This window comes from Amblyomma americanum, chromosome 4 (genome assembly GCF_052857255.1).
Source record: "Amblyomma americanum isolate KBUSLIRL-KWMA chromosome 4, ASM5285725v1, whole genome shotgun sequence".
Taxonomy (NCBI): Eukaryota; Metazoa; Arthropoda; class Arachnida; order Ixodida; family Ixodidae; genus Amblyomma; species Amblyomma americanum.
The window spans coordinates 160,836,701-160,861,557 of record NC_135500.1 but is presented as its reverse complement, the minus strand read 5'-3'; the positions used below and the strand labels follow the sequence as shown (position 1 = coordinate 160,861,557).

Here is a 24,857-nt window from a genome sequence, read left to right as displayed (position 1 = left end):
AGTATAATACGTGCAACTAATTGTGAATGTTCACATCCTCCACGATAGGTACGCAAGATTAAGTTGAATTTCACCACAAATCTCACTGGTAGTCAGTTACCTTTCTCCCAGTAGACGTATCCGAAGGGATAGCCGCCGAAAGGACACTGCATCCAGAAGGTGCCTCCTGTCAGAGCAGACTGGTTGCCCGCGGATCGAACGAAAACTGGGCCGTACACGTTGACGCGATCCGAATGTGATGCTACGCCGGCGTAGTTGGATGCTTCGCACGTGTAGGATCCGCCATCCTGGACCTCCACCGAAGAAATTGAGAGCGTACTGGAGACCTCGGCACCACTTTTTCCTAAAGCACCGTCTGAGCCTGCAGTGTGGACCCTCACGCGGCCGTGGCGGGAGTCGATGGGCCATGCGCCGTCCAACATCCAAGTGATGCGCGGAGGAGGGTCCCCGGTGGCCACACAGCGCAACGAGACGGCCTTTCCTGGCCGCACGGTGGTTTCCTCGAAAGTAGATTTCAGCTTGGGCGCTTGATCTGAGCAGGAAAGGAAAACCGGGATAGTGAAAAAAATGACGCTCTATTTGCAAGTTTATTTCTAATTTTGATCGCTTGTGGCAGTTTAGAAATAATGTACACAGAAAACATGAAATTTTGAGTTGTAATCTATATTAATTGTCTAGTATTGCACAGCTTGAGAGAAGACAAAGCCCCTGCCCGTGGCATCGCGCGTTACGTGAACTGCTGGAAGGAAGTATTAACAATTTCTACGTACTACATTTCATTCGATTGGCCGCAGTTTATTTGCTTAACCAAAAGTCCATTATATCTTTTCGCACAGCATTGCCATGCCGAGCCTCAGAGACGGCTTCGACTACAATGCAAGTACTAAAATATCGAGAGTGAATGTTCTTGAAGAATGTCGAATGTGAATTCAGGCACCAGGTCATCAGAATCATGTTTTCATTGTGGTCCTTGCGTTGTGAAACTAAAAGCGTACAAACAAGCATGAAATTCAATGAACTTTGGCAGCGGCATATAAACTGCTTTTCTGAAACCAAGCACTTCATCTATGACCCATTTTGTTGAGTTCCTTCAGGCAGCGTAAATATATTTGGTCTCGTGAAAATTCGTAAACACGTAAGCTTTTGCCCCATTGTTAGATAAAAAAAATTCGAAGCATTGGAAAGGCTTCGATCAGAGTCCTGTAAATTTTTGTGGCTTGAGCGTACGTTCTTCATCACCACGATTTTTGCTGTCGTCTTTTACGCTTACGTGCGAATGGAATCTCCGCTGTGAGTAGTTAAGAGATAGCGTTTAAAATGAGAACTACGTGCATCTTTTCAAGGCCCTTTTGGTTTCCTGGAGAATAAACCGACACATCTTCTCGCCATTTGCGCCTCTTGACCTTTACTTTGAGTACGTTATAGATCGGTGTTGCTCGATAGACTAACAGCGCTGAATAAAACGTCTGTCCTACCAAACTGCGATGTACTGTTACATGCGACGGAAAGGGGCGTTAAAAAATGACTATTCCCACGTCATCGCAATTGCAGACTCCGCAACGTACAAGAAGTGTGGATGTGATAAGGCGATTAGACTCCTATTTTGTGACTGCCCTCAGTTTCAGAGTGATCGTGTTTTCCTGGCTGCCACTCTTCGCCGCTTGGATCCTCGTCCATTTACAGAAGCCAAGACTCTAGGGCGTTGTACAAAACCTTCCTCTCAAAAGGAATATTGTGAAGGCATTTATGAAGTTCTAAAAGCAATCAGGGTTGAGCTCCAAGCGAAAAATTCAGTGGGTGCTTAAGACAGCTTACCTGCTGTGAAGGCGGAAGCGTTAATGTGTCATCGTGAGCGGTCGACCTCGGCGCAGGGTGCGCACTGAGAGATGAAACGAAGACGCACCTCCGAACGTTTATTGTACAAACGCTGAGTACTCAAAGACAAGAGTGAGACCTGTCGCGAGCTAGGCTCCAACAGCTCTCAGGGACGTAATTTGTATGGAACGATAAATCGTGTGACACCAGCAGCAGCGGTGTACGACGAATGTTTTCTTCGCAATTCAATAGGAGATTTGGCTTTTGAAGAATAGGTACGAAACAATCACTGCACACTTCAACATTTCATTAAGTGAAGAGTTGAAGAGTCTGGTTCGTCGGTTCGAATCTCGTCGGTTCGAATCCCCTATGTAAGCTAGCCTCCAACCAGACTAGCATATTTGCATGCCAAGAAGCTGACACTCGACAAGGTGAGAGGTGCAAGGTACATTTCACCTTGGCGATTGTTTGTTTTTGCCATTCATAATTTTCCGCGCCAGACTGGTTTCCGTCGCAACGTCAACTATTTTGATTCGCTCATGTAAACTCTATGTAACGAGAAATCATATGACACAACATGAAACACTATGTCATAAAAAAGGTTTCTCACAATTTTGGTACGAATATAGTCGGGAAACGTGGTGCCACATTGAGGCTAGCCAGTGGGGCACGTGTATAGAAGAATGAAATTTATATGATTGTCTGAAATGGTAGTTCTTGGCTTGGTGTGTACACTCTGCAACGGCTTAATGACATCAACCACAGCTGGGATTTTGCGCCCTATCTTCGAGTACAGTACACAGAGATAAATATTATAAAATAGTAGCACACGCCGCCGCCTTTTCGCGTAATTGGGCTAGCAAGGCTTTCTCCAAACAAAATTTCTGTATGCGCCCTGTTTAACAAAAATAAATTATTGCAAAGCGTGCTGCCTGCCTTGAAGCACGTTCGTTGACGCCTTACCGCCAGCTAAACGATGGGGACGTGCTTACTGCTCAAAACGAATTGATATTTTTCAGTATTAAGAACGCGCACGATATGAGACGCTGTACACAGTTTATGCGCGACCGGTACCCAGAAGAAGGCATCCAGGGCTGTCCTACTTCTTGCGCTTTGAATTTTTTATAACGTTATTTATTACCTCAGGGCATAAAACGAGTTGGGAAAATAGAAAGGAAAAGAAAAGATTGGGTGGGTGCTAAACGAAGGAGAAAAGGTGGGCCGATGTGATGAAGGCGAGGGTACGAGGATACGAGTAGTCAACGAATATTCGAAAACGATTATCCTGGTATGACCTCCACCAGTAGGCTTCCTACACTTCGAGATACTCCCAGTGGCCTTAGTCGAGTATCCATGTTTTTCTTTATATTGCTCCCGTTTATTTAATTAAGTGCTGTTAGGATTACCTTATAGAAGCGCGAGCTTTAGAGAATACTACCCGCTTTTGTTTTCTTGTGGGCATAACAGTAAGGGAAGTATATGATGGCAGCAATAATACAAGGTGAACTGAATGCTGTGAGATGCAAGTGGCCACGCATTTCACGAACAGGCTCTTTTGCAATGTATGTCGGGATGCCAACAAGGAAGATATAAGAGAAAGGGTGAAGGTAAATGAAACAGGTGAACAAAACGGCTACGCCGGAAGAACGCATGTGTGCCGGCCAATGGTTCAACTGCTCCCGAAAGTCACGTACGGTAGGTTCGCCTGCCTATTATCACTGCTCACATGAACTGGTTCACCTTATACGCGTTAGAACTGCGCGGGCATCTTCTTTGAAGCCGGTCTGCTTGCATAGATTTTCTGATTTTATAGCAATAGCTACGTCACGGCAGCATTTCGAGCCTTCAGCGTAGCGGGGCTGCCACCTTGTGGCGACGCCACCACGCTGTCACGTGATTGGTCACGTGATGCTGAGCAGCTGCCGGTGGTGCGGCGCCGTAGCTGATCACGTGGTTAGTCACGTGGTTGGTGACGTGACCAAGCTCTACACGGCCAGCTGTAGCTATCGCATCACTCCAATTTTAACCGAACCTAAACCACCGCCATTTTTTTCACCTTTTTTCTCATCCTGAACAGCAGTCTCCTCATACCCCTTCAAAAAGGTTTTACTTTCAGCGGATACATTAGACACTCGTAAGAACGGACAATTTCAGTACTTTTTCAGCCGAAAGATTGCTCAGGAATGGCGTACATGAGCAGAGCATCGGCATTTTTTTGTGCTGGATGTTGATGTGGTTCGCGACATCAAACAAAACTCGGAAAGTTAGTGACTCTGAAGGGGTTCTCTCTTAGATTCCCCTACATTATGTTTACTGAGCGTCGCTTTTTGATTACATGATTACAGCTAAGCTGTAGGAAACACTCGCAACGTATTCTAAGCACCGTCACATCCTTTGAAGTCGGATACGTCTACAAGACGGATCGCTTAGCTAGGGGGCTAACGCGGTTATAATAATGCACTTTAAGAAGGCTTAGAAGCCATCTAAGTTCCGCTGTGAATCAGCGCTTGTTAAACTTTACAGAACGTTTAGTCTACCGGCATAAAGTCTTAGAAGATTCCCTTTTGAGTATCTGGCTTAAGTTTTGCACGGTTGTAGACGTTTTAAGCAGTGCTCTTGCGCTGTTTCGCTCTTTACAGACCGCAGAGAGCACTGGCATATATTTGGCTAATGCGATCTAGCGCAGTACGTAAAAGGGACGACCTTGAGAATCAGTGTAGTGTTCGTCTGCGCTACAGTGTACACTTTTAACTAGAGACTGCGCTTTGCTTGTTCATTTGATGTTAGCATTTACATTCATTCTATGCTTGCGCTAGTTCAACAGGCCACCATTTGTGAAACAGTGAAGTCCTGCCTGCATCTATGTCCTCGTCCTATTTCAGTGCGATTATTTTTCTGCTCTTCTAGCGCCTTTCACTTTTCGCTCTGGTTCATTCTTATCTCTACCTGATAGAAGCTAGCCTAACGCCATTTTCACAAATTACACTAAGGCATTTGATGCGGTGTGCCGAAGCAAGGCTTATTATTAAAGCTCTAGGCATTTCTTGGTGATCACAAAATACTCCGGAGATCCCAGTTTGTTCTATTCAATAGCGAACAGCATTCATAGTTGGCATTATACCTGGTGTACCTCGGGGCTCCGCCCAGGGACCCCTTAAATCCATCATTTGCATTAAATAGAGAAATTTTGTTCTTCAAAACCTGCTGGTCTTTAGGGTTAATCACGACCGAGTACTGCACGCAATCGTCAGCGTATAACGAAAGTTTTACTAGTGTTTTATTCATTACTTTTATGACATCTTTAATTAGTTAATATTAATCGGTTTTTTGGGGAAAGGAAATGGCGCAGTATCTGTCTCATATATCGTTGGACACCTGAACCGCGCCGTTAGGGAAGGGATAAGAGAGGGGGTGAAAGAAGAAAGGAAGGAGGTGCCGTAGTGGAGGGCTCCGGAATAATTTCGACCACCTGGGGATCTTTAACGTGCACTGACATCGCAAAGCACACGGGCGCCTTAGCGTTTTTCTCCATAAAAACGCAGCCCCAACCGCGGTGGCTGCGTTTTTATGGAGTAAAAACGCTAAGGCGCCCGTGTGCTGTGCGATGTCAGGGCACGTTAAAGATCCCCAGGTGGTCGAAATTATTCCGGAGCCCTCCACTACGGCACCTCCTTCCTTTCTTCTTTCACTCCCTCCCTTATCCCTTCCCTAACGGCGCGGTTCAGGTGTCCAACGATATATGAGACAGATACTGCGCCATTTCCTTTCCCCGAAAAAAACAATTATTATTAATTAATTAAAGATGTCATAAAAGTAATGAATAAAACACTAGTAAAACTTCCGTTATACGCTGACGATTGCGTGCAGTACTCGGTCGTGATTAACCCTAAAGACCAGCAGGTTTTGAAGAACACAATTTCTCTATTTTGCGCCTGGAGTGAAATGTGGAAAATGGCATTGAACATGGACAAAACCGAAGCCATGACGTTGGCTAACAAAAGAAAAAATTGCTGGGCTTCCCTGAGTGCAATAATGGGCACGAATAATGAGCGTCGACGAAATGAAACACCTTGGAGTTACTTTCACGTCCTACTTTAAATGACCCACTGACGCTGACACAAGATTCGCTAAAGCACAGAACCCATTGGTTCTTATAGCGCACTTTAAACAACTCAATTAACGAATGCAAGGTAACTTCGTGGAAACCCTTATGCGGCCCATTTTTGAATACGCGTCAGGTGTCCGGCTCCTGCACTGCCCCTGTGATATGCCCAAACTGGAATCTTTTCAAAATGAAGCATTCAGATTTATGTATCATCGCTATGACCACAACTTTTTACCTTCATTACGAGCTAACAGATTAACGGTCCAGCTATTAAAGGACAAGCGTGTTTGTGACCGCATTGTGGTGTTCCGCAATCGCCAATCATCACCCATTACACCCCCCGGTCACATTCATCGCTCATTCGTCGCGTAGAGGGCGACGCAAACACCACTCAACATCATACCTTTTCAGCCTTTTTCAGACTGTTTTAAGTTTTCTTGTTCTCCTATGCACAGAAATCAGGAACAACCTTGACTGTTATTTCGCGTAGTTTGACTCACGAGGAGCATGCCAGTGCACTGCTTTTCATATTACGTTATAACACTCTGTTTTTTTTGTATTACGATTTCTAACCACTCCTGCAATGTCTCTTACCAGAGACATCAGTATTTATAAATAAATAATTAAAGAAAGATAAAAGAAATTGCGCAAAAACGATTCATAATATATTTCGTGATTAGACCAGATGAATTAATTCACATTATAATCGCAGGACATGCGTGAAAACAATAGAGACCTGAAGATATGCGACTATGTATATTCGTGTTTTTGCTGCATTACGAAGAGAGAGGGTAAAACTAAAGAACACGCAGTTCAGTCGTGACAGGTGCAAGCGTCCGCGGCTGCACGAAGTCCTCCCTGTCACCGGGCAGTAAAAAAAATTGGAAGGTGTTGGAGGGTTCTGAAGAACCTCTGCTTCAAATCAAACTTCATGCTTTCAGTGCTGTTTCAAAACCGCGAGAAAACCCTCGCGATAGAGCAACTGAAACAAAAGCTAGTAAAGTTGTACATATCTTTGCGTATCTGAGCCCATTTTTCAATTGTTGAATTGGAAGCTTCCTGCCAGAATTCCCCAAACGATGCGTGTTCGTAATTCACACCCTTCACTCTGCTTTTATACGGGCAGGTACTGAGCAATATCCGAACCTAGGGTAACGACTCTTGAGTAAAAATGCCTCTTATCAGACCACATTTCAATCCCTGGCATGCTACCTTTGACTAGTACTCAGGAAAATAAAGTAACGCGACTTTTCATGTAGCCGTATCTCTTCAGTTGAAGGATTCAAGCTGGGCGATTATTCTCGCTTAAAGGTCGATAGTGAGAGATGAATTATTCCAACCTGCTCTTCCCCATCTACAAAATTATTCTGGTAGGCATTACCTGAACTCAAAACTGAACTACATAACAACTGACAACCTCCAGTGCCAAGGAGGTATGGGAAGGCGCTGGGGAATGTTCAAGCATGAGCAAGGTTTAGTCTAATCTTTAAAAGAAGCACTCGGTAAAGGGGCGGATTGATGGCGGTAACTTTTCTAAATAACGACAGTTGGATAAATTATGCGGCAGGATGTTTCTTCCAAAACACGTAAACCCGGCGCTATATAACACGCTTCTATAAAGGAGTCTCAAAGTCAGGTCTTGAGTTTTACGTACCCTGCTCGAAACGCCACCTAAACTCTATAATTGTTATTGGGACTGACGGAAGTTTATGTGCTGCGCGCTTTTGATGGAAAAGAAATTCCACTGATACTAACGCGGTGAACGTTTTTTTTTTTTTTACAACAATCAATATACACTCTGCGTATCACTGGTTATTTATTCACACGTATCGCATTAGATTAAGCGAGGCGCAAGGTATATGGAAACGCCCGGAGCAGCACGTTTTGCAGCCGTGTCAGCTTTGGTTATGAAATTTGTAAAGAGTGAAATGTTTTCGTTATTTAATGTCTGTCTGAGGGAGAAACCGATCGGTTTGAATTAACCAAAATCAGATTTAAGCGGTTATTAGGTTATGATAAGGCCAACAGCTGCCTTCGTTATTACTTCAGCTGATAACACCTGCTTTCCTGTTGTGGATGGGTCCCATGCGTGGACAATTTGTTCTGGTAATTTTGGTAGATGCGTGGAGTTACAGATAATAAGCTCTCAGTAGGTGAGAATAACACCTTTGTCTGTAAGGTGTATGAAAAAACAAGTCTTAGAGTTGATTCCTGACGCAGTTTTTCTAGCTGATTGAAAAAAAGCACGAGAACACTTCTGATAAATTTAAACACTAGAAATTGTTCCGATTCATAATGCAATAACACCAGTCTGCAGTGCGGTAAAAATACTAAAGAAGAAGGCAATACTGCGATATAGACATAATGAGCTCACCACCAACGATGAGTTCCGCAGCCGCCTGAACGGTGCGCTTTGGCGACAGCCGCACGAAGCACTGGTACATTCCTTGGTCCTGGCGCCGGATCGACGGCAGGTGCAGCACGCGAGACCGACCTGCTCCTGCCACCTGCGGCGCCGGAAGCACCCGGTGGCCGTTGTGGCGCCACTCGAGGCTCGTGTCGTCCAGCAGGCCCCAGTCGAGGCCCGAGGCGTTGCAGCGAAAGGCGGCCGCGTGGCCCACCTCGGCTCGGACGTGGCCAGGGCTGACCGTCACCCAGGGCTTAGCTGCGAGGCATGGGAAAATAGATTTGATTTTAGCACACGTCTAACATTACGATCTTATTGGGGAAATGTCGAACGTCACTCAATTTCATGAAGACAAAAAACGCGAGCCATGGAAAGGTATATCTTCAGAAGTGGTTTTGATATAACGCGCACACGCTGAGCAGCAGGCTGTGTGAGAAGTTACCTGAGACATTTTGTTTGGTCAACTTTATGACGTTATTTGATTCAGAAATTTTCTTCGGCCAACTAAATAAATTTACTTCCATCTCCGTTATTATACGCGTCTATCAGTTGCAGCGTTTCGGTCACAAGCAGTGTTTTTTTTTATATGTTGCTGGAGTACTTTATGCCAAATTCCCATCCCGTCACCTGTTCTCGGCAGGCAAAGCTACTCCAAACTCGAGTGACAAAACGCACGTCATGTGTACTCTAAAATGCTCACGTGTCACAACGAGCTGGATGTCAGCTTGCGCCTCGCCGACGCTGTTGGAGACGAGGCAGACGTAGGTGCCGGCGTCGCTGACGTCCAAGTCGCGAAACTGCAACACGCCCGCCACCTGGCGAACGCGCACGCTGGGTTCCAGCGCCAGCATCCGCTCTCCTTCACGCTTGTACCAGCTGTCACAAAGGATCGAGAGGACGAAAGTTGCGTTTGCTAGTAGCAAGGAACAGCAGAAAAGAGGAAGCGTCAATTTCAACTGCTGCGCGAGAACTTTCATTCGTGGCCGTAATATGGAGATCGCTGATGTTGCGCAGGAAAGAACGGAGATGTTTTGGAGCAATACATCAAGAATAGCAAACTGACGGCTTTCCAGGACGTTTACGTTCAGCTACAGAGCTTTCAGGTACCGATTTCAGCAAATCATCAGTAAGGGGTGACAAGCTAAAGCTTATCTGTCGCGAGTTATTTCATTACGAAGCTTTTTGCACACTATGCGAAGCTTTCAGTCTTGTTCATAAAGACGAGGCTATATGAAGCTTAAACAAAGTACGATGAATACTTGCTACTTTAAGCTGACGAGGTTAGAGATGATGAGGCTTTGAGCATCCTTCACGCGCACGACAACGCCACGAAAGATAAGTGTGTCAGGGAGCTGTGGCGCCTGAAAAAAGAGCCTCTTTGAAGCTGACGTTTTTTGTTTCTTTTCGCAGTGAAGGATAGCCGCTTGGAATCCTATTTTGGCTGATATGCGGCGCTTTTTTTGTTCTCTTGCTTTCCTTCACTCAAATAACGGCATAGTTCAAAACTGAACTTGTCTTATTATACACAGCACGCACGCGTGTAGCATATTGTATTTCATTGCCAAATTTTCCTTAATTAGCTTTATCAGCACACTTTCTTGGCAGGAAGAATTTTGGTGCAGTTTCAATTGGAATCGCATTCTGTGAAAACGCTAGTATTAAAAAACGACAAACTTCGAAACTCAGTGAAGACAACTGTTAAATTCTGAATGAGAATGCTAGCAGAAACAATTGAAAGCCGGAACTTCTTCATCCTTTGAAATGCCACCGTTCCAATAAACACATTCTGGCCGTACTAATGGGAAGAAAACGGTGACACAATCTCCACACACGTTCCTGTCATTGAAACGCCAATTCATTAGCTGAGAAGCAACCTGTAATGTAAATGATATCATATATAAAAAGAGAGCGAAAAGTTGAAGCGTACGAGCACCAAAATTTGCCAATGACCGAGCTGCAATCCACATTACGTTGCAGCCACCTTACCGCATTTACAGATGATACACACAAACGAAAAGGGACCCGTATATTGAACTGAGCATCTCATTTTTAAAGCACATGCATGCTGAGAAGCTTAAAATATTGTGCACTTCTTGAAATATCATTACAGTGCATTCTCTCTTAAACAACGTTAAATTCTGGGGTCGTCCGTATGTCAAATTATTGGTCTACCGCTTACAAAATGGTATATAGACAGTCTGTGCACTTTTTATAGCCTCTATTGCCTTCCTATGGATAATTCGTTCTGTACATTCATAGACTATAGACAGTCTATATATAAAAGTATATTAAAAGTGTATGGCTATAAATCTATAGATTGTCTATAGACTGTCTATAGGATTTGTATTGCTTATATAGTGTTCTCTACGGATTGTCTATTGAGACTCTTATGTACTTTGCCGAAAGAAGCCTATGGACAGTCTTTGGACTGTCTCAAGAAACTTGTGTATGAGACTAAACCAACCTTATAACAAAAAAACCACCGAGTATCTGTAGGTAGGTAGCGTTCGTCGATAATTTTAAAAATTTTCTATCGAGCGGTTAATTAATTCTTCAATGTTTGCTTGCATGGTCGGTATTTCCTACCACTTTTCCTTTGACGCTGTCTTGTGTAATCATTTAGGCTTAGTTGTGTTTCACTTTATTTCTCCCTTCCCTTGTCCAATATTTAATTCCTTTTGTTGCCACTTCGAGCAAAACACTCCGCGTGGCCCCGATATGTAGAAACAAGTATAGCATTTTTTTAGAAAACGTCGGGCCTTCGGTTAAAGAAGAAAACGAGCGTACCACCGTCTGTGGTGCAAAATCGATGCTGCAAACCAAGGACTTGCTCAAAATAATCAGCGTGATAAGTGAGAAGAAAGGCAGATGCACACAGAAAAAGAGCAGAGAGAATGAATCGAACGAAGCCGACCTATAAGCAGGTACCGGGACACCCTCAGCGACGCAAAATAAATCGGCGCTCTGGCCAAGATCGGCGACGGTTGGGCTGCTGCGGTGCACGATGGATGGTATCTGCATGCCTACCGGATCTGAAACGAGAGAAGACAAATTGTATCTAAAAAGGAAGAAATGACATATTCAATCAAGAACCTCGGTCATGTAGACCCCGTGTTCTTCCGTAATAAGTCAACATAATCCCTCTTTTCGTGGCGTCGTTTTATTCGCAGTCGACGGGGCTCAATTTTTAATCATGCACGGGGCTCACTTTGTATGACGGAGTCAAGCATTCAAAGAGGCGCGTAAGGTTTTCTGATATAGCCTTGTTTGCTTCCTTTAATCTTTCCTGCAGCCCAATCTTGACCTTCCTTTATTTCCTTTTTATCTTCTTGGCTATATTTTTTTCCCGCGGCCTAGACTTGAAAAGGTTTCATTTTATTTTTCGTTTTATTTCATCTTCGAATATGAATTTCCGATTTCTAAGCAAGGGACTGCGCAACACAAGTGTGGGCGTGAAGAGCCCAAGGGCCAGTCCAGGTGCTCTACAAGTTCACTGCTGTGTTGCGCAGTCCTTTTCTTGACAATATACGGCAGTCTTGCCCAAGAACGTCTCCTGTTTAAATATGACATTCACTTGACATCCCACTCGAACTTGACTCGTCTGTTCAGTTTTTGAATGCTTTTATGGACATAACTCGCAGTTCACTACTCAAGGTGAGATGCTCTAGTTTTGACACGTGCGAATGCCGGAATCTAAAAAAAAAGAAACGTTTCCTCTATGACTAGAGCTTATTTTCTGCGTTTTCATATTAGAATCTTGTTTTCGTGTTAATTTTTTTGTCTTTGTGACTTTGTTTTCTTTTTTTGAAGCACCTGTTGTGTTTTGGTGTTATTATTGTCTTGTAGTTGGTCACAGACATATTTTTGTGCGTTTAGTGTTCATGTGGCCCCTTATTCGATGCTCCGCCTTAGACGCTCGTCAGGTAACCCTATTGTCAAGATTTTCCCTGCCATACTGGGTAGCTCGCAATGCACCCCAGTGAGGAAAGTCTCCTGCCGGGAATATTTTCGGACCTACCCCTCCACTGCTTAGGACTTCCACAAAAGCTACAAACGTCCCACTTCACCGCTTAGCAGCAAGCCTCCTGGGCTCAAAATTTCTACAAAGCCTCTAAATTTAATTAATCAATTAATTAATTACCCTTGTCCTTTTTCTAGGATCTGCAGTTGAAGAGACGGGTATAAAGCAACATCAGATTCTAAAGGTAAGGTTCCTGCTCATTTGACTCCGACATGACTTTTAATCCTTTTAAAAATTGCTTCATCTGCCACCCACCATGCCAAGCTTTCATTCCAGTCATCACATATTCCGCAATATACGTTTGTTTTAGATGAAGGTTTCGTTGACTTATAGTTAAGTGACGCCGTTACAGAGAAGCTGCGACAAAGCCGATAGGCCTTTGACGAGTAGACCCGCTAGAACCCCTTTGTCTTGTTTTTTTACGGCTGCGTGGTTTGTGCAACGTTCCTGGTTTTGAGGTGGTAGTGGCAGTGTTAAAGCCGTAAGACTGTCAGGAGCAAAGCATAAAAAACTGTCAGGACCAAAGCGCTGTCAGGAGCAAAGTAAGGAAAGGGGAAAAGCAGGGAGCAAGGCAGAGGGTGAGAGAGGCAACAGAGGGGTGGCATGCGATGTGCGGCTCCGTCTGGACCACACTCGTGGCTACTCGGGCTTCAATAGTGTTTATAATCCATTCCACACTAGCGCAGCTACGAAGTGACCTTGCGGAACTACAACGGAAAGCGCGACGGCCAGCGTTTATTGTGCACTTTGTAGCACAGCGGTTGTTACTCATCGATGACAAGCCTTTGGATCTAATGAACTACTTGTGTTGAAAAAAAAATTGCAAACACTGACACACCGCATCGAAGCGAATATAAAGAGGCCTGGCCGAGTAAATTGCGCATAACCGAGTACGCTCTGGACGACATTTATATTTCTTATCCGCCGGCGCTTTTGCTACCAACGTTGAATCTTCGAGGAGGATGGGCAGAAAAGCGGAGGAGGAAAGGAAAGGAAGAGGGAGCAATGATGAAACGTGTGGGAGAGCAGTTTCCCTTTTACAGGTGGCGCCCTGCAAGTAGCTTTGGCGGGTGTTTAAATGGTCCAGACCCACCACTGTGCTTCCTGATTGACGCTGATGACGCCTGTCTGGTAGTAGTGATGACTGGTGACCAAAGGCGACATACAGAGCCTCTCGAGGAGCAATATTGCCACCACGCTTCGCTGTGCTATCGTATTACCACGAATCATAATCGTTCATCCTTTTTTGTCCAAATATTTCAAAGTACACTCAAAGGAGACAAAAAAACTTCCTGTGCAATATTTTAGCCTATTGACACCCCCTTAACATCTTTGTTTAAACCACCAGCACAGTTTTGGCGTAGTGTTTGCACCTACGAGAAATTTTACAATCTGAAGGGTACAAGAATAAAACAGTAAATTATTCCCTTTCGTTCTCGCACCAAGTTGTAATCTTTAGCGAGAATAGGCTTAGCGTATTGATGAAAAGGAATGAAGGGTTTTTTTTCTTCAACCGAATGAAACATTACAAGCAATACCACCGTTTCCTGGGAGCAGAAACTCTAGCACTCTGCTGCTGTTCACGCACTTCGCCGACGAAGCGGTGTTTTATTGGTACCTAAATATCATACGAGGTCCATGGTTCGAATTTCAGAAGCTTTATATTAAAGGCTAGGCGTAAATTCATAAAACAAGTATCGTGTGGTAGTTGTCCAACTGTATGGCTGACAGCATATCTCTGTCTAAACGTAGACGCTTGATACAAATTCATGCTAGCAGCAGTTCCGGTTGCCGTGGGTGTGCTAGAATCGACTGCAGCGGAAAAGTTGCATGTAGTAAACGCGACAGTATCAGGAACTCAGATTTGCCACATGTAACAGTTTCCCGCGTTTCTTGCTTGATTATTAGGCTTTCGTGAATACTGTTGGTTTGCTCCACTAAACTGACGTTTGTTCAATATTGTAACTTCCAGAAAGAAAGGAAACCCCTCGCCCGTACTTCTAAGCCAGACCAGTGTTGAGTGTCTACCTATAGGGTTACAAAGTCAGAAGCGAGGCGGCAGTTTTGATCCACCATGAATTAGACAAGAAATTAGCGCTCTGCATATTATTTTTTGCTTATCATTTAGATGTCTAGCTGCAAGTACTAGCAGCTGCTCCATCAATACACATACAACCACGTAGACAGCACATGCGGTATCAAAACCGGTTGCACAAACCTCTGAGAAGAAGGCGGACGAAGTTGGTGCTGGTCTTCTTTCTGCGGGTCAGGGTGTTCTCGGTGTGGCAGCGGTAACGAAGAACCTCGTCTGCGTCCCGTGCCTCGCGGATGTACAGCTCACCGTCACTCATGACTACGTAGTCACCTGCGTAACAAAAAGGGCACATTAAAAAATAACACATCTTCAATGAGCACTCAAATTAGTCTACACGATTCCTAACAGACCCATAGAGGTAACATCCTGAGCTCCTTTACGCTTACCTCTTTTTTTCCCATTTTATTCTAAAACTGCAACCCTCTTAACTCTAGCTTTAGCGCCTTCCCTACCTCAATAGTCTGGCCGCAGCCGTGTCTTTTTAATAGTGTTTCGGCTAATTAAGATATACAGGCGTAAATAAAAGGGCACGAAAACTTAAACTGAACATCGGTGCTTCTTGCTTTTAAACATTATAGATAGAGCAAAACTGAAAACGAAGAAAAAAAAGGAAAGAGCAAGTACAGGTGAAAACGTAAAGCGAATATATCTTGACTTGCTCTTTAGTTGTTCATGCACAAGTTCTTGAGCCCCTTGTACCAAATTCGTTGCGTCTTACGCTTAGAAAATAAATATAAAACTTAGCGAAGACGGGGCGAGAGGAGGACAAAAAGACGGACAGACAAAGCGCTTTGTGTGTGCGACTTTGTTTTCTCCTCCCGTCACGTCTTCTTGGAGTTTTACATTTGCTGACCTTATCAATCAACTAGGGTCACGCCATCTCTTACTCCTAGACTGGACGGTGAGCTCGTTAGAACGAGCACAAGCAAATAAATTCATGTAGTCTCCTATCAGCTTTCGAAGTGTGAAATAAATTATAATGTAGCGAAACTTGCCGTAGAGAGCAGAGAGGGGGGTCATATAGAGCAAAATGTGGCGGATTCGAATCGTAAACCGTCCACGTCTTTGTGGTTTTCATTGTGTAGGCCGCCTACAGTAAGTGATGTGAACCTCACTTTCCGAATACGTCGTTAGCATGAGCTGGTCCGGCATCACGTGACCAGACGAAGGCACTTGATCGTGCTCCCGTTGCTATCGTTGTGGTAACACATGTTGCCACAGTATCTGCAGGTACCCGTTACATTACCCTGTACAGTAGTTTGTAGGCATTGGAAGCATAGACGCAGCAGCATGGGGCAGCCTGCGCTGAATTTACTGCCATATGGAGCAGAGGATAAACTCTTCGCAATGTTTGGCACTCCGATAGTATTCGACTACCATCTACTTGTCGCCTTTCGTATTAGATATTGGACAGACATCAACACATCAATAAAGAACCATAAAACTGATAATTATTTAAATTGTGCCATAGATCCAACGAATGCGCTGCAGCAGTGTTCACCCATAGCCAGAATGCTCAATTTATTACAATCGGCTCAGAGAAGGTGGTTCTAAGGACAAGTAACTAATCGATCTCCGCCTTTATACCTCTTTGGGCCTTGTTTGATTTGTAATCTATTATCAATGATATACCACCATTCATTATGAGATCAGTCATTCTACTCTCTCAGCCACGCCTGCGGCGCAGTACAGAACATTTTAATTATTTCTAAAGAAAATTGCTCCAGCGAACCTTCTGCTCTTTTTCTTCCAGCTCACGCCCAAAAGACTCAGTACACAAAAGATTGGATTGAAAACATTTATTTTCTAAGAAAAGGTAGAATAGAGATGATCCGCGCTAGGTGGCTGTTAATCCACGGCTGACAGCGATTTGAGTAGCCCATTCATGGCCTGGGTTTGAACGCCCAGGTCTAAGCTGACCAACACGGCCTCCCATTGCTCGAAAGTGGGAACGTTTATTACAGATTCCGCTGGCGGCCCTTCTTTGCAGTTCCACAGTACGTGATCGAAAATTGCTATTTCGCCACACATAGTACATTCTGGGTCGTGATCACCGGCACAGTAAACCGCAGAAGCAACGACCAGTAAATGTCTTCGTATCAACGGCGCTTTACAGTCCCCCGGTATCTACTGTGTTAAGCAAAAATACGGATAAGAGAAGAAACATAATCCTAGACCCGGATTGCAGCGTTCGAGACTCCTCTTCTGAGCTCTACAGGAGCACGTTTCGAAAGATTTATTGCCTCTACCTCATACAAACACCAAACCGGAAGGTTAACCGTTCCCGCCTCATATTCCTTCATCTTCATCGTCGTCCCTTTTAGTGCCAGCTTTATCCGAGTCCGAAACCGAGATGGCTCCTCGGGGAGTGTTACATAACCGCGAAATCTACCCCGCATGGTGGTTTCCCCTCATACGTTGTCCGTGTTTCGCGTTATGCAACTTTGTGGCTCCCAGGATGTTGCGCGCCTTTCTTGCCCTTTACCCGTTCATCTCCATCCTCGCCGTAGCCTGCTAATGCCACCACTCTCTGGCGGAAATGCATATGCCTTTTGTTGGTGAAATGTCCCTGGGCGGGCATAAATCTCTAGAGATATAGGAACTGAGGGTGCGAGATGACAAAGAAAAGCAGTTTGAGCTCGCCGTTATAGCACTTAGGCTGTGGGGGAAAGGGTGACATGGGAAGGTTCCTTTGGGGCTCGCTTTTGCTCTCCGTCGCGGCGCCGGATAATCTCTCGTTTGTTCTACTTTCCAAGCGTAAAGATCTTGTCTCAAGAGAACGTTTGTGTTCTGTGTGCAGATCTCTTTCTTTCAGTACGCGCGGTTTTCAAGTTTCTAAACTAAATTTCTTTTTTTTTCGTTCTTTTTCTGCTTCAGCTCCTTAGATGTATGACCAAGCGTGCGTAAAATATATCAGTTTCTTCAAGGATTGTTCTTTGCTTTCGGAGTTACTTCTTTTTTTCTTATTGCCTTCCATCATTCAATTATTTTTGCAGGTTGCGCCTCTACATTTATTTTCTCAAGCTTCAGCACAAACTGCGCCAAGTTGCAATCTCTTCTACGGCTGCTTTTAATATTATTATTTATGATGTGCTGAATGTATTCTTTTTATACTCTTGGGAAGTTGTTGAGCTATGTCATTTTTTAGTGTCTCTTTCTCTTGAACCAAGCGCGTGATTCAAGATTTTTTCTAAACTACTGACCATAGATTGTAATCTATATCTGTATCTTCCCTCCTGCTTGATCTTCCGATCTGCACTATGTTCTAAATATATGGAAAGCTCCGCAGTTTACACTACGTCCGTACCTTATCAAATATTTTACAGTAAAGAGAACAAGTCTGATAATGTCACATGGCTAACGCAGATATGAACCGTCAACGCCAAAAACTTACTTTTTGGCGACAGACAAACGCTCTCATGCCACTGCTCAAGGTGGCGCTGCTTGCATCCGGAAAGAAAAATTTTAGTTCCTGTTAGATCCACAGTACAAAAAAAAATTCTCCGAATTCTTGTCTGCATCATTGTTGTCAAAGCTGCGTGTAAGCGCCGGATAATATTCTTATACATCAGCAGTAAGATGTCCGCACACCACGCCATCTGCATGCTTTTTTGACGCTCCTTAGAGCCGCTCGAACGCACTGCTAAGAGCGCGAAAAATCATGATCAAAATAGCAGTTTTGTGAGAAAGAATATATGTTTGTATTCTGAATATAAATGCAAATAAACGCTTTGAACTGTTTGCAAAAGAGCCCTTGTTTGCTCTTGCATTGGAAAAGCTTCTACTTTCTTATCCCTTTCAGAGAACGTTGTTTTATCTTCGCTTAAGGGCAGACGAGACTGCAACGCTGCAACATAGCGCAATCCGGAACTTAAATTCATACGTTCAGTTGGCCTTTTAATGTTGCTATATTCCTTCTCAGTGCACAAAACAAGCACGTAGGTAACTAAAACGGCACCGTACCTGTGGAGGCGTACTTACTGACAGCCAATAAAGTTAGAAAGCTTGATAAGTGAGAGTGCGAAGAGTACAGTAAAATCTGAAGAAAAAGCGTAAGCACTTGCATCGCTTATTTGCTTCGATTGTCGAAATGTGTTTAATAGCTGCGGAAAAATGAGGCCAAAATGCATGGAAGGTGCGAGTTGCTTGAAGTATGGGAGCATTTCGAGACGAAAGTGCCATTTAGTTTACTGAATAAAAATGCTTGGAATAGTTCTTCGGAGAAAGATATACCGACCTCTATTAAGAAGGGGTGGGAGGTTTGAATGAATTCAATATAGTTTATTCCTTTCAACTTCTTCATGAAGTCATAATTATTTCGAATGAATGCTGAACGACTCAGCCGAGTTGAACTAATTGAATGAAAGTACCGAGAAAACTTAAGTACACCAAAGAGTTTTGCGTCCTACGTAGCGGATCTCTGTTGCAGATTTTTTTACATCGTTTTTCGCTTTACTTGAAGACTACTGCACAGAAAACTTCGCGCTATATACAGAAAGCCTGATGCACAGCTGGTGCGTTTTGTATTATATGAAGACCGAAGTTAAACAGCCCCAATTGCTGCATGTAAAAAAATTATATTTTCTCTGGCCGAAACTCAAGCTTTATTCTTCATTTGATTCGTGTTGTTTTTGACCGTTGTTTCGAAGCGCTACTAAAATAAATAGATAAGCTATAATTTCAAAATTTATAGGTGAATTCATCTTTCGAGTTTGTCGCAGAAACTATCTATTTGGCATTCCTTCCTTTCTTTTAGCTTTTGCTAATTTTACGTGCTCTCAGAGTTCTAAATTCGAAAGTCAAACGCAATATTGAACAAAGTTCTAAACATAATGTTCATGAAAGCCAACGCACTGCAGTGAAAACTAGAGATCGCTGCGGCTACGCGCATTGAAGGATTGCGCAAGCGTTGACGCCTCCTCGACACTCGTCGCCTTTGAAATTTGGCACCATGGTTGCTTTCCCGTCCACTTTACTCTATACACGTCCAGCATATTCAACCGTGCATTGACTTTTGTTTCTAATTATGTAACTAATTATTTTGTGCCAATGAATCTTTTTTTTTAATTAATTATGACTAATCGAATGCATTTAAATCTAAAGTCTGACGAAATCTCGTCTGGTCGGGTAGAAGATTCATGACTGAAGAAATAGGGAACGCCGACCAAAAGGTTGTTGTTTAAAACGAAGACGTTTCGGCTTCCATACGGAAGCCTTTATCACTCTTCAAGGCTTCCGTATGGAAGCCGAAACGTCCGTTTTAAACAACAACCTTTTGGTCGGCGTTCCCTTTTTCTTCAGTCATCAAATGCATTTCAATTCATTTCAAACATTATTTTCACTTCACATATATTCAACTCTTTTGAAGTCCACGGCTGTTTCCCGTCCACTCAATATATCAAAGACCGCGCAATTTTGATTGTTTTCTTACATTATTGGCTCTAATTAACAAACTTGTCATCCTATTGACACCATTTTTTAAGCATCATCCTCATATCGTCCTCTATCGATAATAGCCACTCGTTTGATGCTACTTCTTCTCGGAACGTCACAATCACTCCGGACACGTTTTGGTGACAAGACCCCACCGACATAGCCTAGAATTGCTTTGGCGTTAATAAGAGAGGAAAATACCATTGACACAAAAACAAAACTTTCAGTTAGAAAAAAAGTAACATTCTGGCTTTTAAATACCTCCGTGAGTATTCCTTGTGATGACGTAGCCATCGACCCGCTGCCAAGTTGTGACGAATACGTGGTCCGTCAGATGACTGGGGATTGGACACCGCAAGAGGACAGGGTTGCCGGCAATTACATGCTTGTCCGAGAAGCGTATCTCGTAGTTGCTGTCCAGCACTGCAAGAGAAAACATCCGAACTGTTGGCCCCTTGTGGTTGCATTTGTTTGTGGAAACCATTGCGAAATTTGGCATGGAAACCGCACAATTTATTTTTCTTAAAATAGATCATATGTAGAATATTTTTCAATTAGGAAAAATAAATTGCAACTTAAAAAATGCAACAGCATCAAAGCGTTCTTTAGCCCCAAAGATCTCTTCCGTTGTTCTGCAACAGGGCTCGTGTATTTCACATGTAATATTTTCTTGTCGCACTATTAATAAACTTTGTACGTTAAAAACGCAATAGAGCTCAACTTTCTGACCTGTGGTTAGGAAATAACTTGGAATTAGAGCGAGTTTGAGCTTAGTATTTGGTAAGCTTAGTAAGCCAGACGTTACAAGTGTTTGAGGCCACTTAGAGAAACATATATTAAGAATTTTTCTTACGTTCCATCACTCAACATCTACCACACGTGACGCACTGCAGAAAATTAGCATGGTTTTGTTCAGCTCACTATATTTCCTGCTGATGTTAAGGAAACATGAAATGAAAAATTTCAGTTATTCATTTTTATTATGTACTTTTGCAAGCCATCCACCAGTAACTGCTCTAAAGAGCAGAGCAAAGTATATTGAGCCTGGTCTTTGTAATGCCACTAAAACCCAGTCAAAACAGTACACTAAAATTACGAATAAATAAGTTTCAACGTACTACATATAAAAAAAAACAAGGCAGGCAGTACTGAGAATACTAGCTAGAAACTCTGATCAGTGAGTTGACAGACTTTTAGTATTGCTGGAATATTATATTGCATGTGCAACCGTTTCTAGGCAAACAATTGTTTTCTGGGAATAGTGCACGCCGTACAGAAAGCAAAGGAAGTACACCAAAGCGCGTAGCTTTAAGAATAATCACTGGATTGTACACTTTATTTGCTGGAGTTGAAACTTTCTGAAAATATCTGGTTTTCTCATGAAGCTGAAATTGCGTTGGTACACCACCTGAAATATGTAAAATCTCTCTTAAAGCCATACTAGAAACAGGTCCACCTAACAACAGGTCCACTCATTCTGCTAAACCTAAAAGGGGAAAAAGCTTCAGTTCAGATAATAATATTACTAAAGGCACACACGTAGTGAAAATTTTCGAAACGCTATTGCCGGAAAAAAAAAAACGATATTGCCACTGGCTTCGTGGTGAAGCCCAGGTATATAATCGACTCTGCGAACCATCAGAGCGGAAGAACCGGGTACATATTTTGACGTGGACATGCATTGTGTGGTCGTACGAAGATTTAGACTTTGTTTTTTTGTTTTGCGTGGGGTGTTTTCAGCAGATTGCTGGCCAGATCACAGGTAAGAGAGCTCCCAACGTGATGGGAAGAAAGAAGCCTTTTCTTTCCCCGCTTTCTCATAAGCTCTGTGACGACACTCGTTTTTAAGGAAAAGCACGGCACTCAATGGAAGGACGTTAACAGATTTTAGCAGATAATACCACGTCTAAAGGGTCGTTAGGCATATCAGAATAGCATCTCAATTGATATGGTGTTATATTTGAGAGGTGCTATCCAAACTTTCCACCTTACTACTCTCCGATAGGCAAAGCTGCCCTAGAGCAATCTAGTTCGCGAAATCGTGTTTCGGGGAAACACTTCCTATTTATCGTCCTTTCGTTTATCATAACTTGTGGCACGCTCAGAACCACCACTTAATTACAATACATGAGCAGAATCCGATAGCCTAAGACCAGCAAGTGTTCCTTCCGCGCCACCGGGCCTGAACCAACCCGGGAGAAGGGCCCCGACTCGCAGAGTCGGCCGGCTCCCGTAGACACTTACGCATGTGTTGTTCGACAGTTCGGCTCGTTACCAATGATGTACCCAAGCTACGACTAACAATTCGGTGGTAACCAGTACGCAGATTCTAACCCGGCCAGACCAGAGCTTGGAATATAATTTGGGGGCCCACAGTCTTTGTGCCTGAAATGCCACCCTGGGAAAGATGTGCCTTCTCTCGGGGTGTATATGTGAGCCAAGGAACGTATGTGGCGGAACACTTCCACTTTGCTGAAGTTACGTCCGGTCGTCAAATACGGTTTGGTGAAATCTCTTTTAGTTAGATGATGTCATCGACAAATGTGGCCGATATAGAAATTAGACGAAAACACCTAGTTTTCTAACCTACGAAGCTTATAATCATATTGCATTAAAATGGTCTTCGACCGAACCGTTATATCGGCAGGTCAATATTCCTTCTGCCGTTGAACAGCTTAAATCCGTAGACTCGCGGCCTTTTCTAAAGCCGAATTGAATTTGGTACATTTCTATGCGTCTGAAATGTAGTATGGGGGCAAAACTAGTATTTTTCACTTATTTCTAATAATATTCCGTTCTAGACATATCACACTTGGAAGGCTATAATTCAAGTGTTGAGTATATACAGAACATAGCGCAAATTTAATATTTTTCCCGTAAAATGCAAGGTAAGCGAAGCTCAAAGTGCAGTAGTTTGCACACTTTTGTGCACTCACTCGTTGTCATGCCTCATGATTTATTTTAATGCGCACCCACCCGCGAATTGCAGCAAACGCTTAAAGCATGCCTCGCTCCGCAACACAATCACGTGCATACCTGGTCGTTTATTCGCTAGAGAGTACGAAAATTTAAAAACCAGAAAGAGAAGACGTTGTCTCTTGATTCCACAACCTATACCGTACATGAAAAAGACGTGTTGGCAATGATGCCATTAGAAATGAATGGTGTAATTTCATGGGTTGAAAGCATAGTTTTCCGCTCAGTACAAACTCTGCGAAACCCAGCACGCAACACCAGATGCGGATGTTGCTGCTAGTTTTATCCAAATTGTAGGGCCAAGTTTAAAGAAAATATAGTATTAAAAAAAAGCATGACTGATCGCCACTGGCATTCTGATGTACAAATATCAAAGCTAGCGTCTTCGTTTTATACAGTGATTTGTTTGCATAGCTAAACCAACGTTTATATATAGCATCTTTCGATGAAAGATTTCAGTACGTCTTTGTTTGTGCCTCATTGTATTTTTTTTTCATAAACTGTCATGCATTTTCAATCCTTCTTCCTTGTGTGTCCAATATTATTTAGCGCTTCCATTTTTCTCCACTATCTCGCACGTAGTTCATGTATCTGTGCTCAAGAACGCATACCAGCAGCGAAAAAAGAAGTACGGATTTCTAAAACAAAGCTTATATCCCAGTGCAACTTTTATAATTTTCATATGCTGGCTTCGCAGCTCTGTGTCTCTCTTATCCTCTATGCTTGTTCACTAATCACACTTTGCTGTTTCGTACAGCGCTATCTTGACTGCTACCGCTCCCTTAGAACCCATCAGGCTGAGCGCCACATATCGGGTCACCATGAATGGCCCAGCGTCTTTATCAGGACATAACTGCAATGCTCAATCTTCTTGCTTTTGTGGCCTTTCAGAAGTCTGGGTCTCCGAGGGGACGTGCCGGAGCGACTCGGGGGAGAGCGCAGTGCAGTAACCCGTCATTTCTCGGTGTCTGCGGTCGACAGCCGCGAGTGCCATCGATTCTAAAGACGACGCGAACACGAAGGAGAGCGCCGGGTCGATTACGATCGTTGGCAGCGCTTTATAGCGGGCCCTCTTCTCGGCTGTACTGGCTAAGACAAGATGGAAGCTGCGGCGGTGCTTGACCATTGGTTTTGTACCGTTTGGCCGACGACATATTTATTTCGCTTTTGCCCTCTTAGAAAGTCGGTCCCAGTTTCTTAGTGAAAGAAATCTGAAGAAAGAAACGAATAAGATATCCAGGGTTCATAATGCAGCGCTCCCCAATTGTAAGCAATGAGATGTCAGAAACCTGAAGCAGGAATGTATTATAGGAGAGGGGATTCTGCTCAGAAGGAAGAGTATGCATAAGCAATAAGTTAACAGATGGTTCGCCGAGATGGCAAAAGTGATATTTTGTTTTTTTTTTTTATCACCGTGGCGTGTTAGTTGCATCCGCTAAGTGTCCCACCAGCTAAGCCGCTCAGAGCGCCATTCTGATGTAATAATTAGCACGTAATACTCTATAAACAGAAAACACGTAACAACGTACCGCGAGCACTCTACAAAACCTTGCCTTCGTTGTCTTCGCGGAGTACCCCTGAAAATTATCACCACATCAGCGAGTTGATTTCATCCGTGCGTTGCGCTGTGCGTGTCACGTAAACGCTGAGATGCGGCATGGTTTTGAAAAAATAAGGTTCCAAGAATAGGGTAGCGATTCTGGCTGAAATATATTGACATATTATTGCACATAGGGTTGTAGTTGTGCTGCAGTTTGCTTCAGTTTCCTTCCATGGAGCTACTACAGGATGACCGCACTTATCACTGCGTACACTCCACTTAAAATCTATGCCACCGCCTCCAGTTTGCCCTTTGTTTTCTTCGTAATAATTTTCAAATCGTTTTCTGGCTGCCATAGTGAGGAAAATTCTATTAATACTAAGCCATACAAAACAGACTTCCAATGCATTGGAAAAAAAATAAACTTGTGGAACTGCACTTAGAAAAGTACAGTTGCTTTTCGCT

The 24,857-nt window shown here is 43.5% G+C and overlaps 1 protein-coding gene across 1 annotated transcript in view; it reads right to left on the bottom strand.

Annotated features, from left to right (window-relative positions):
* LOC144130428 (cell adhesion molecule Dscam1-like) overlaps nt 1–24,857 on the bottom strand; it is a 207,113-nt gene that overhangs the window by 50,829 nt on the left and 131,427 nt on the right. The window contains exons 3-8 of the mRNA XM_077664349.1: nt 20,138–20,299; nt 14,567–14,713; nt 11,242–11,359; nt 9,028–9,203; nt 8,295–8,585; nt 101–532 (exon numbers count right to left, since the gene is read on the bottom strand). Coding sequence (XP_077520475.1) covers nt 101–532; nt 8,295–8,585; nt 9,028–9,203; nt 11,242–11,359; nt 14,567–14,713; nt 20,138–20,299 — 1,326 coding nt within the window. The remainder of the gene's footprint in view (nt 1–100; nt 533–8,294; nt 8,586–9,027; nt 9,204–11,241; nt 11,360–14,566; nt 14,714–20,137; nt 20,300–24,857) is intronic.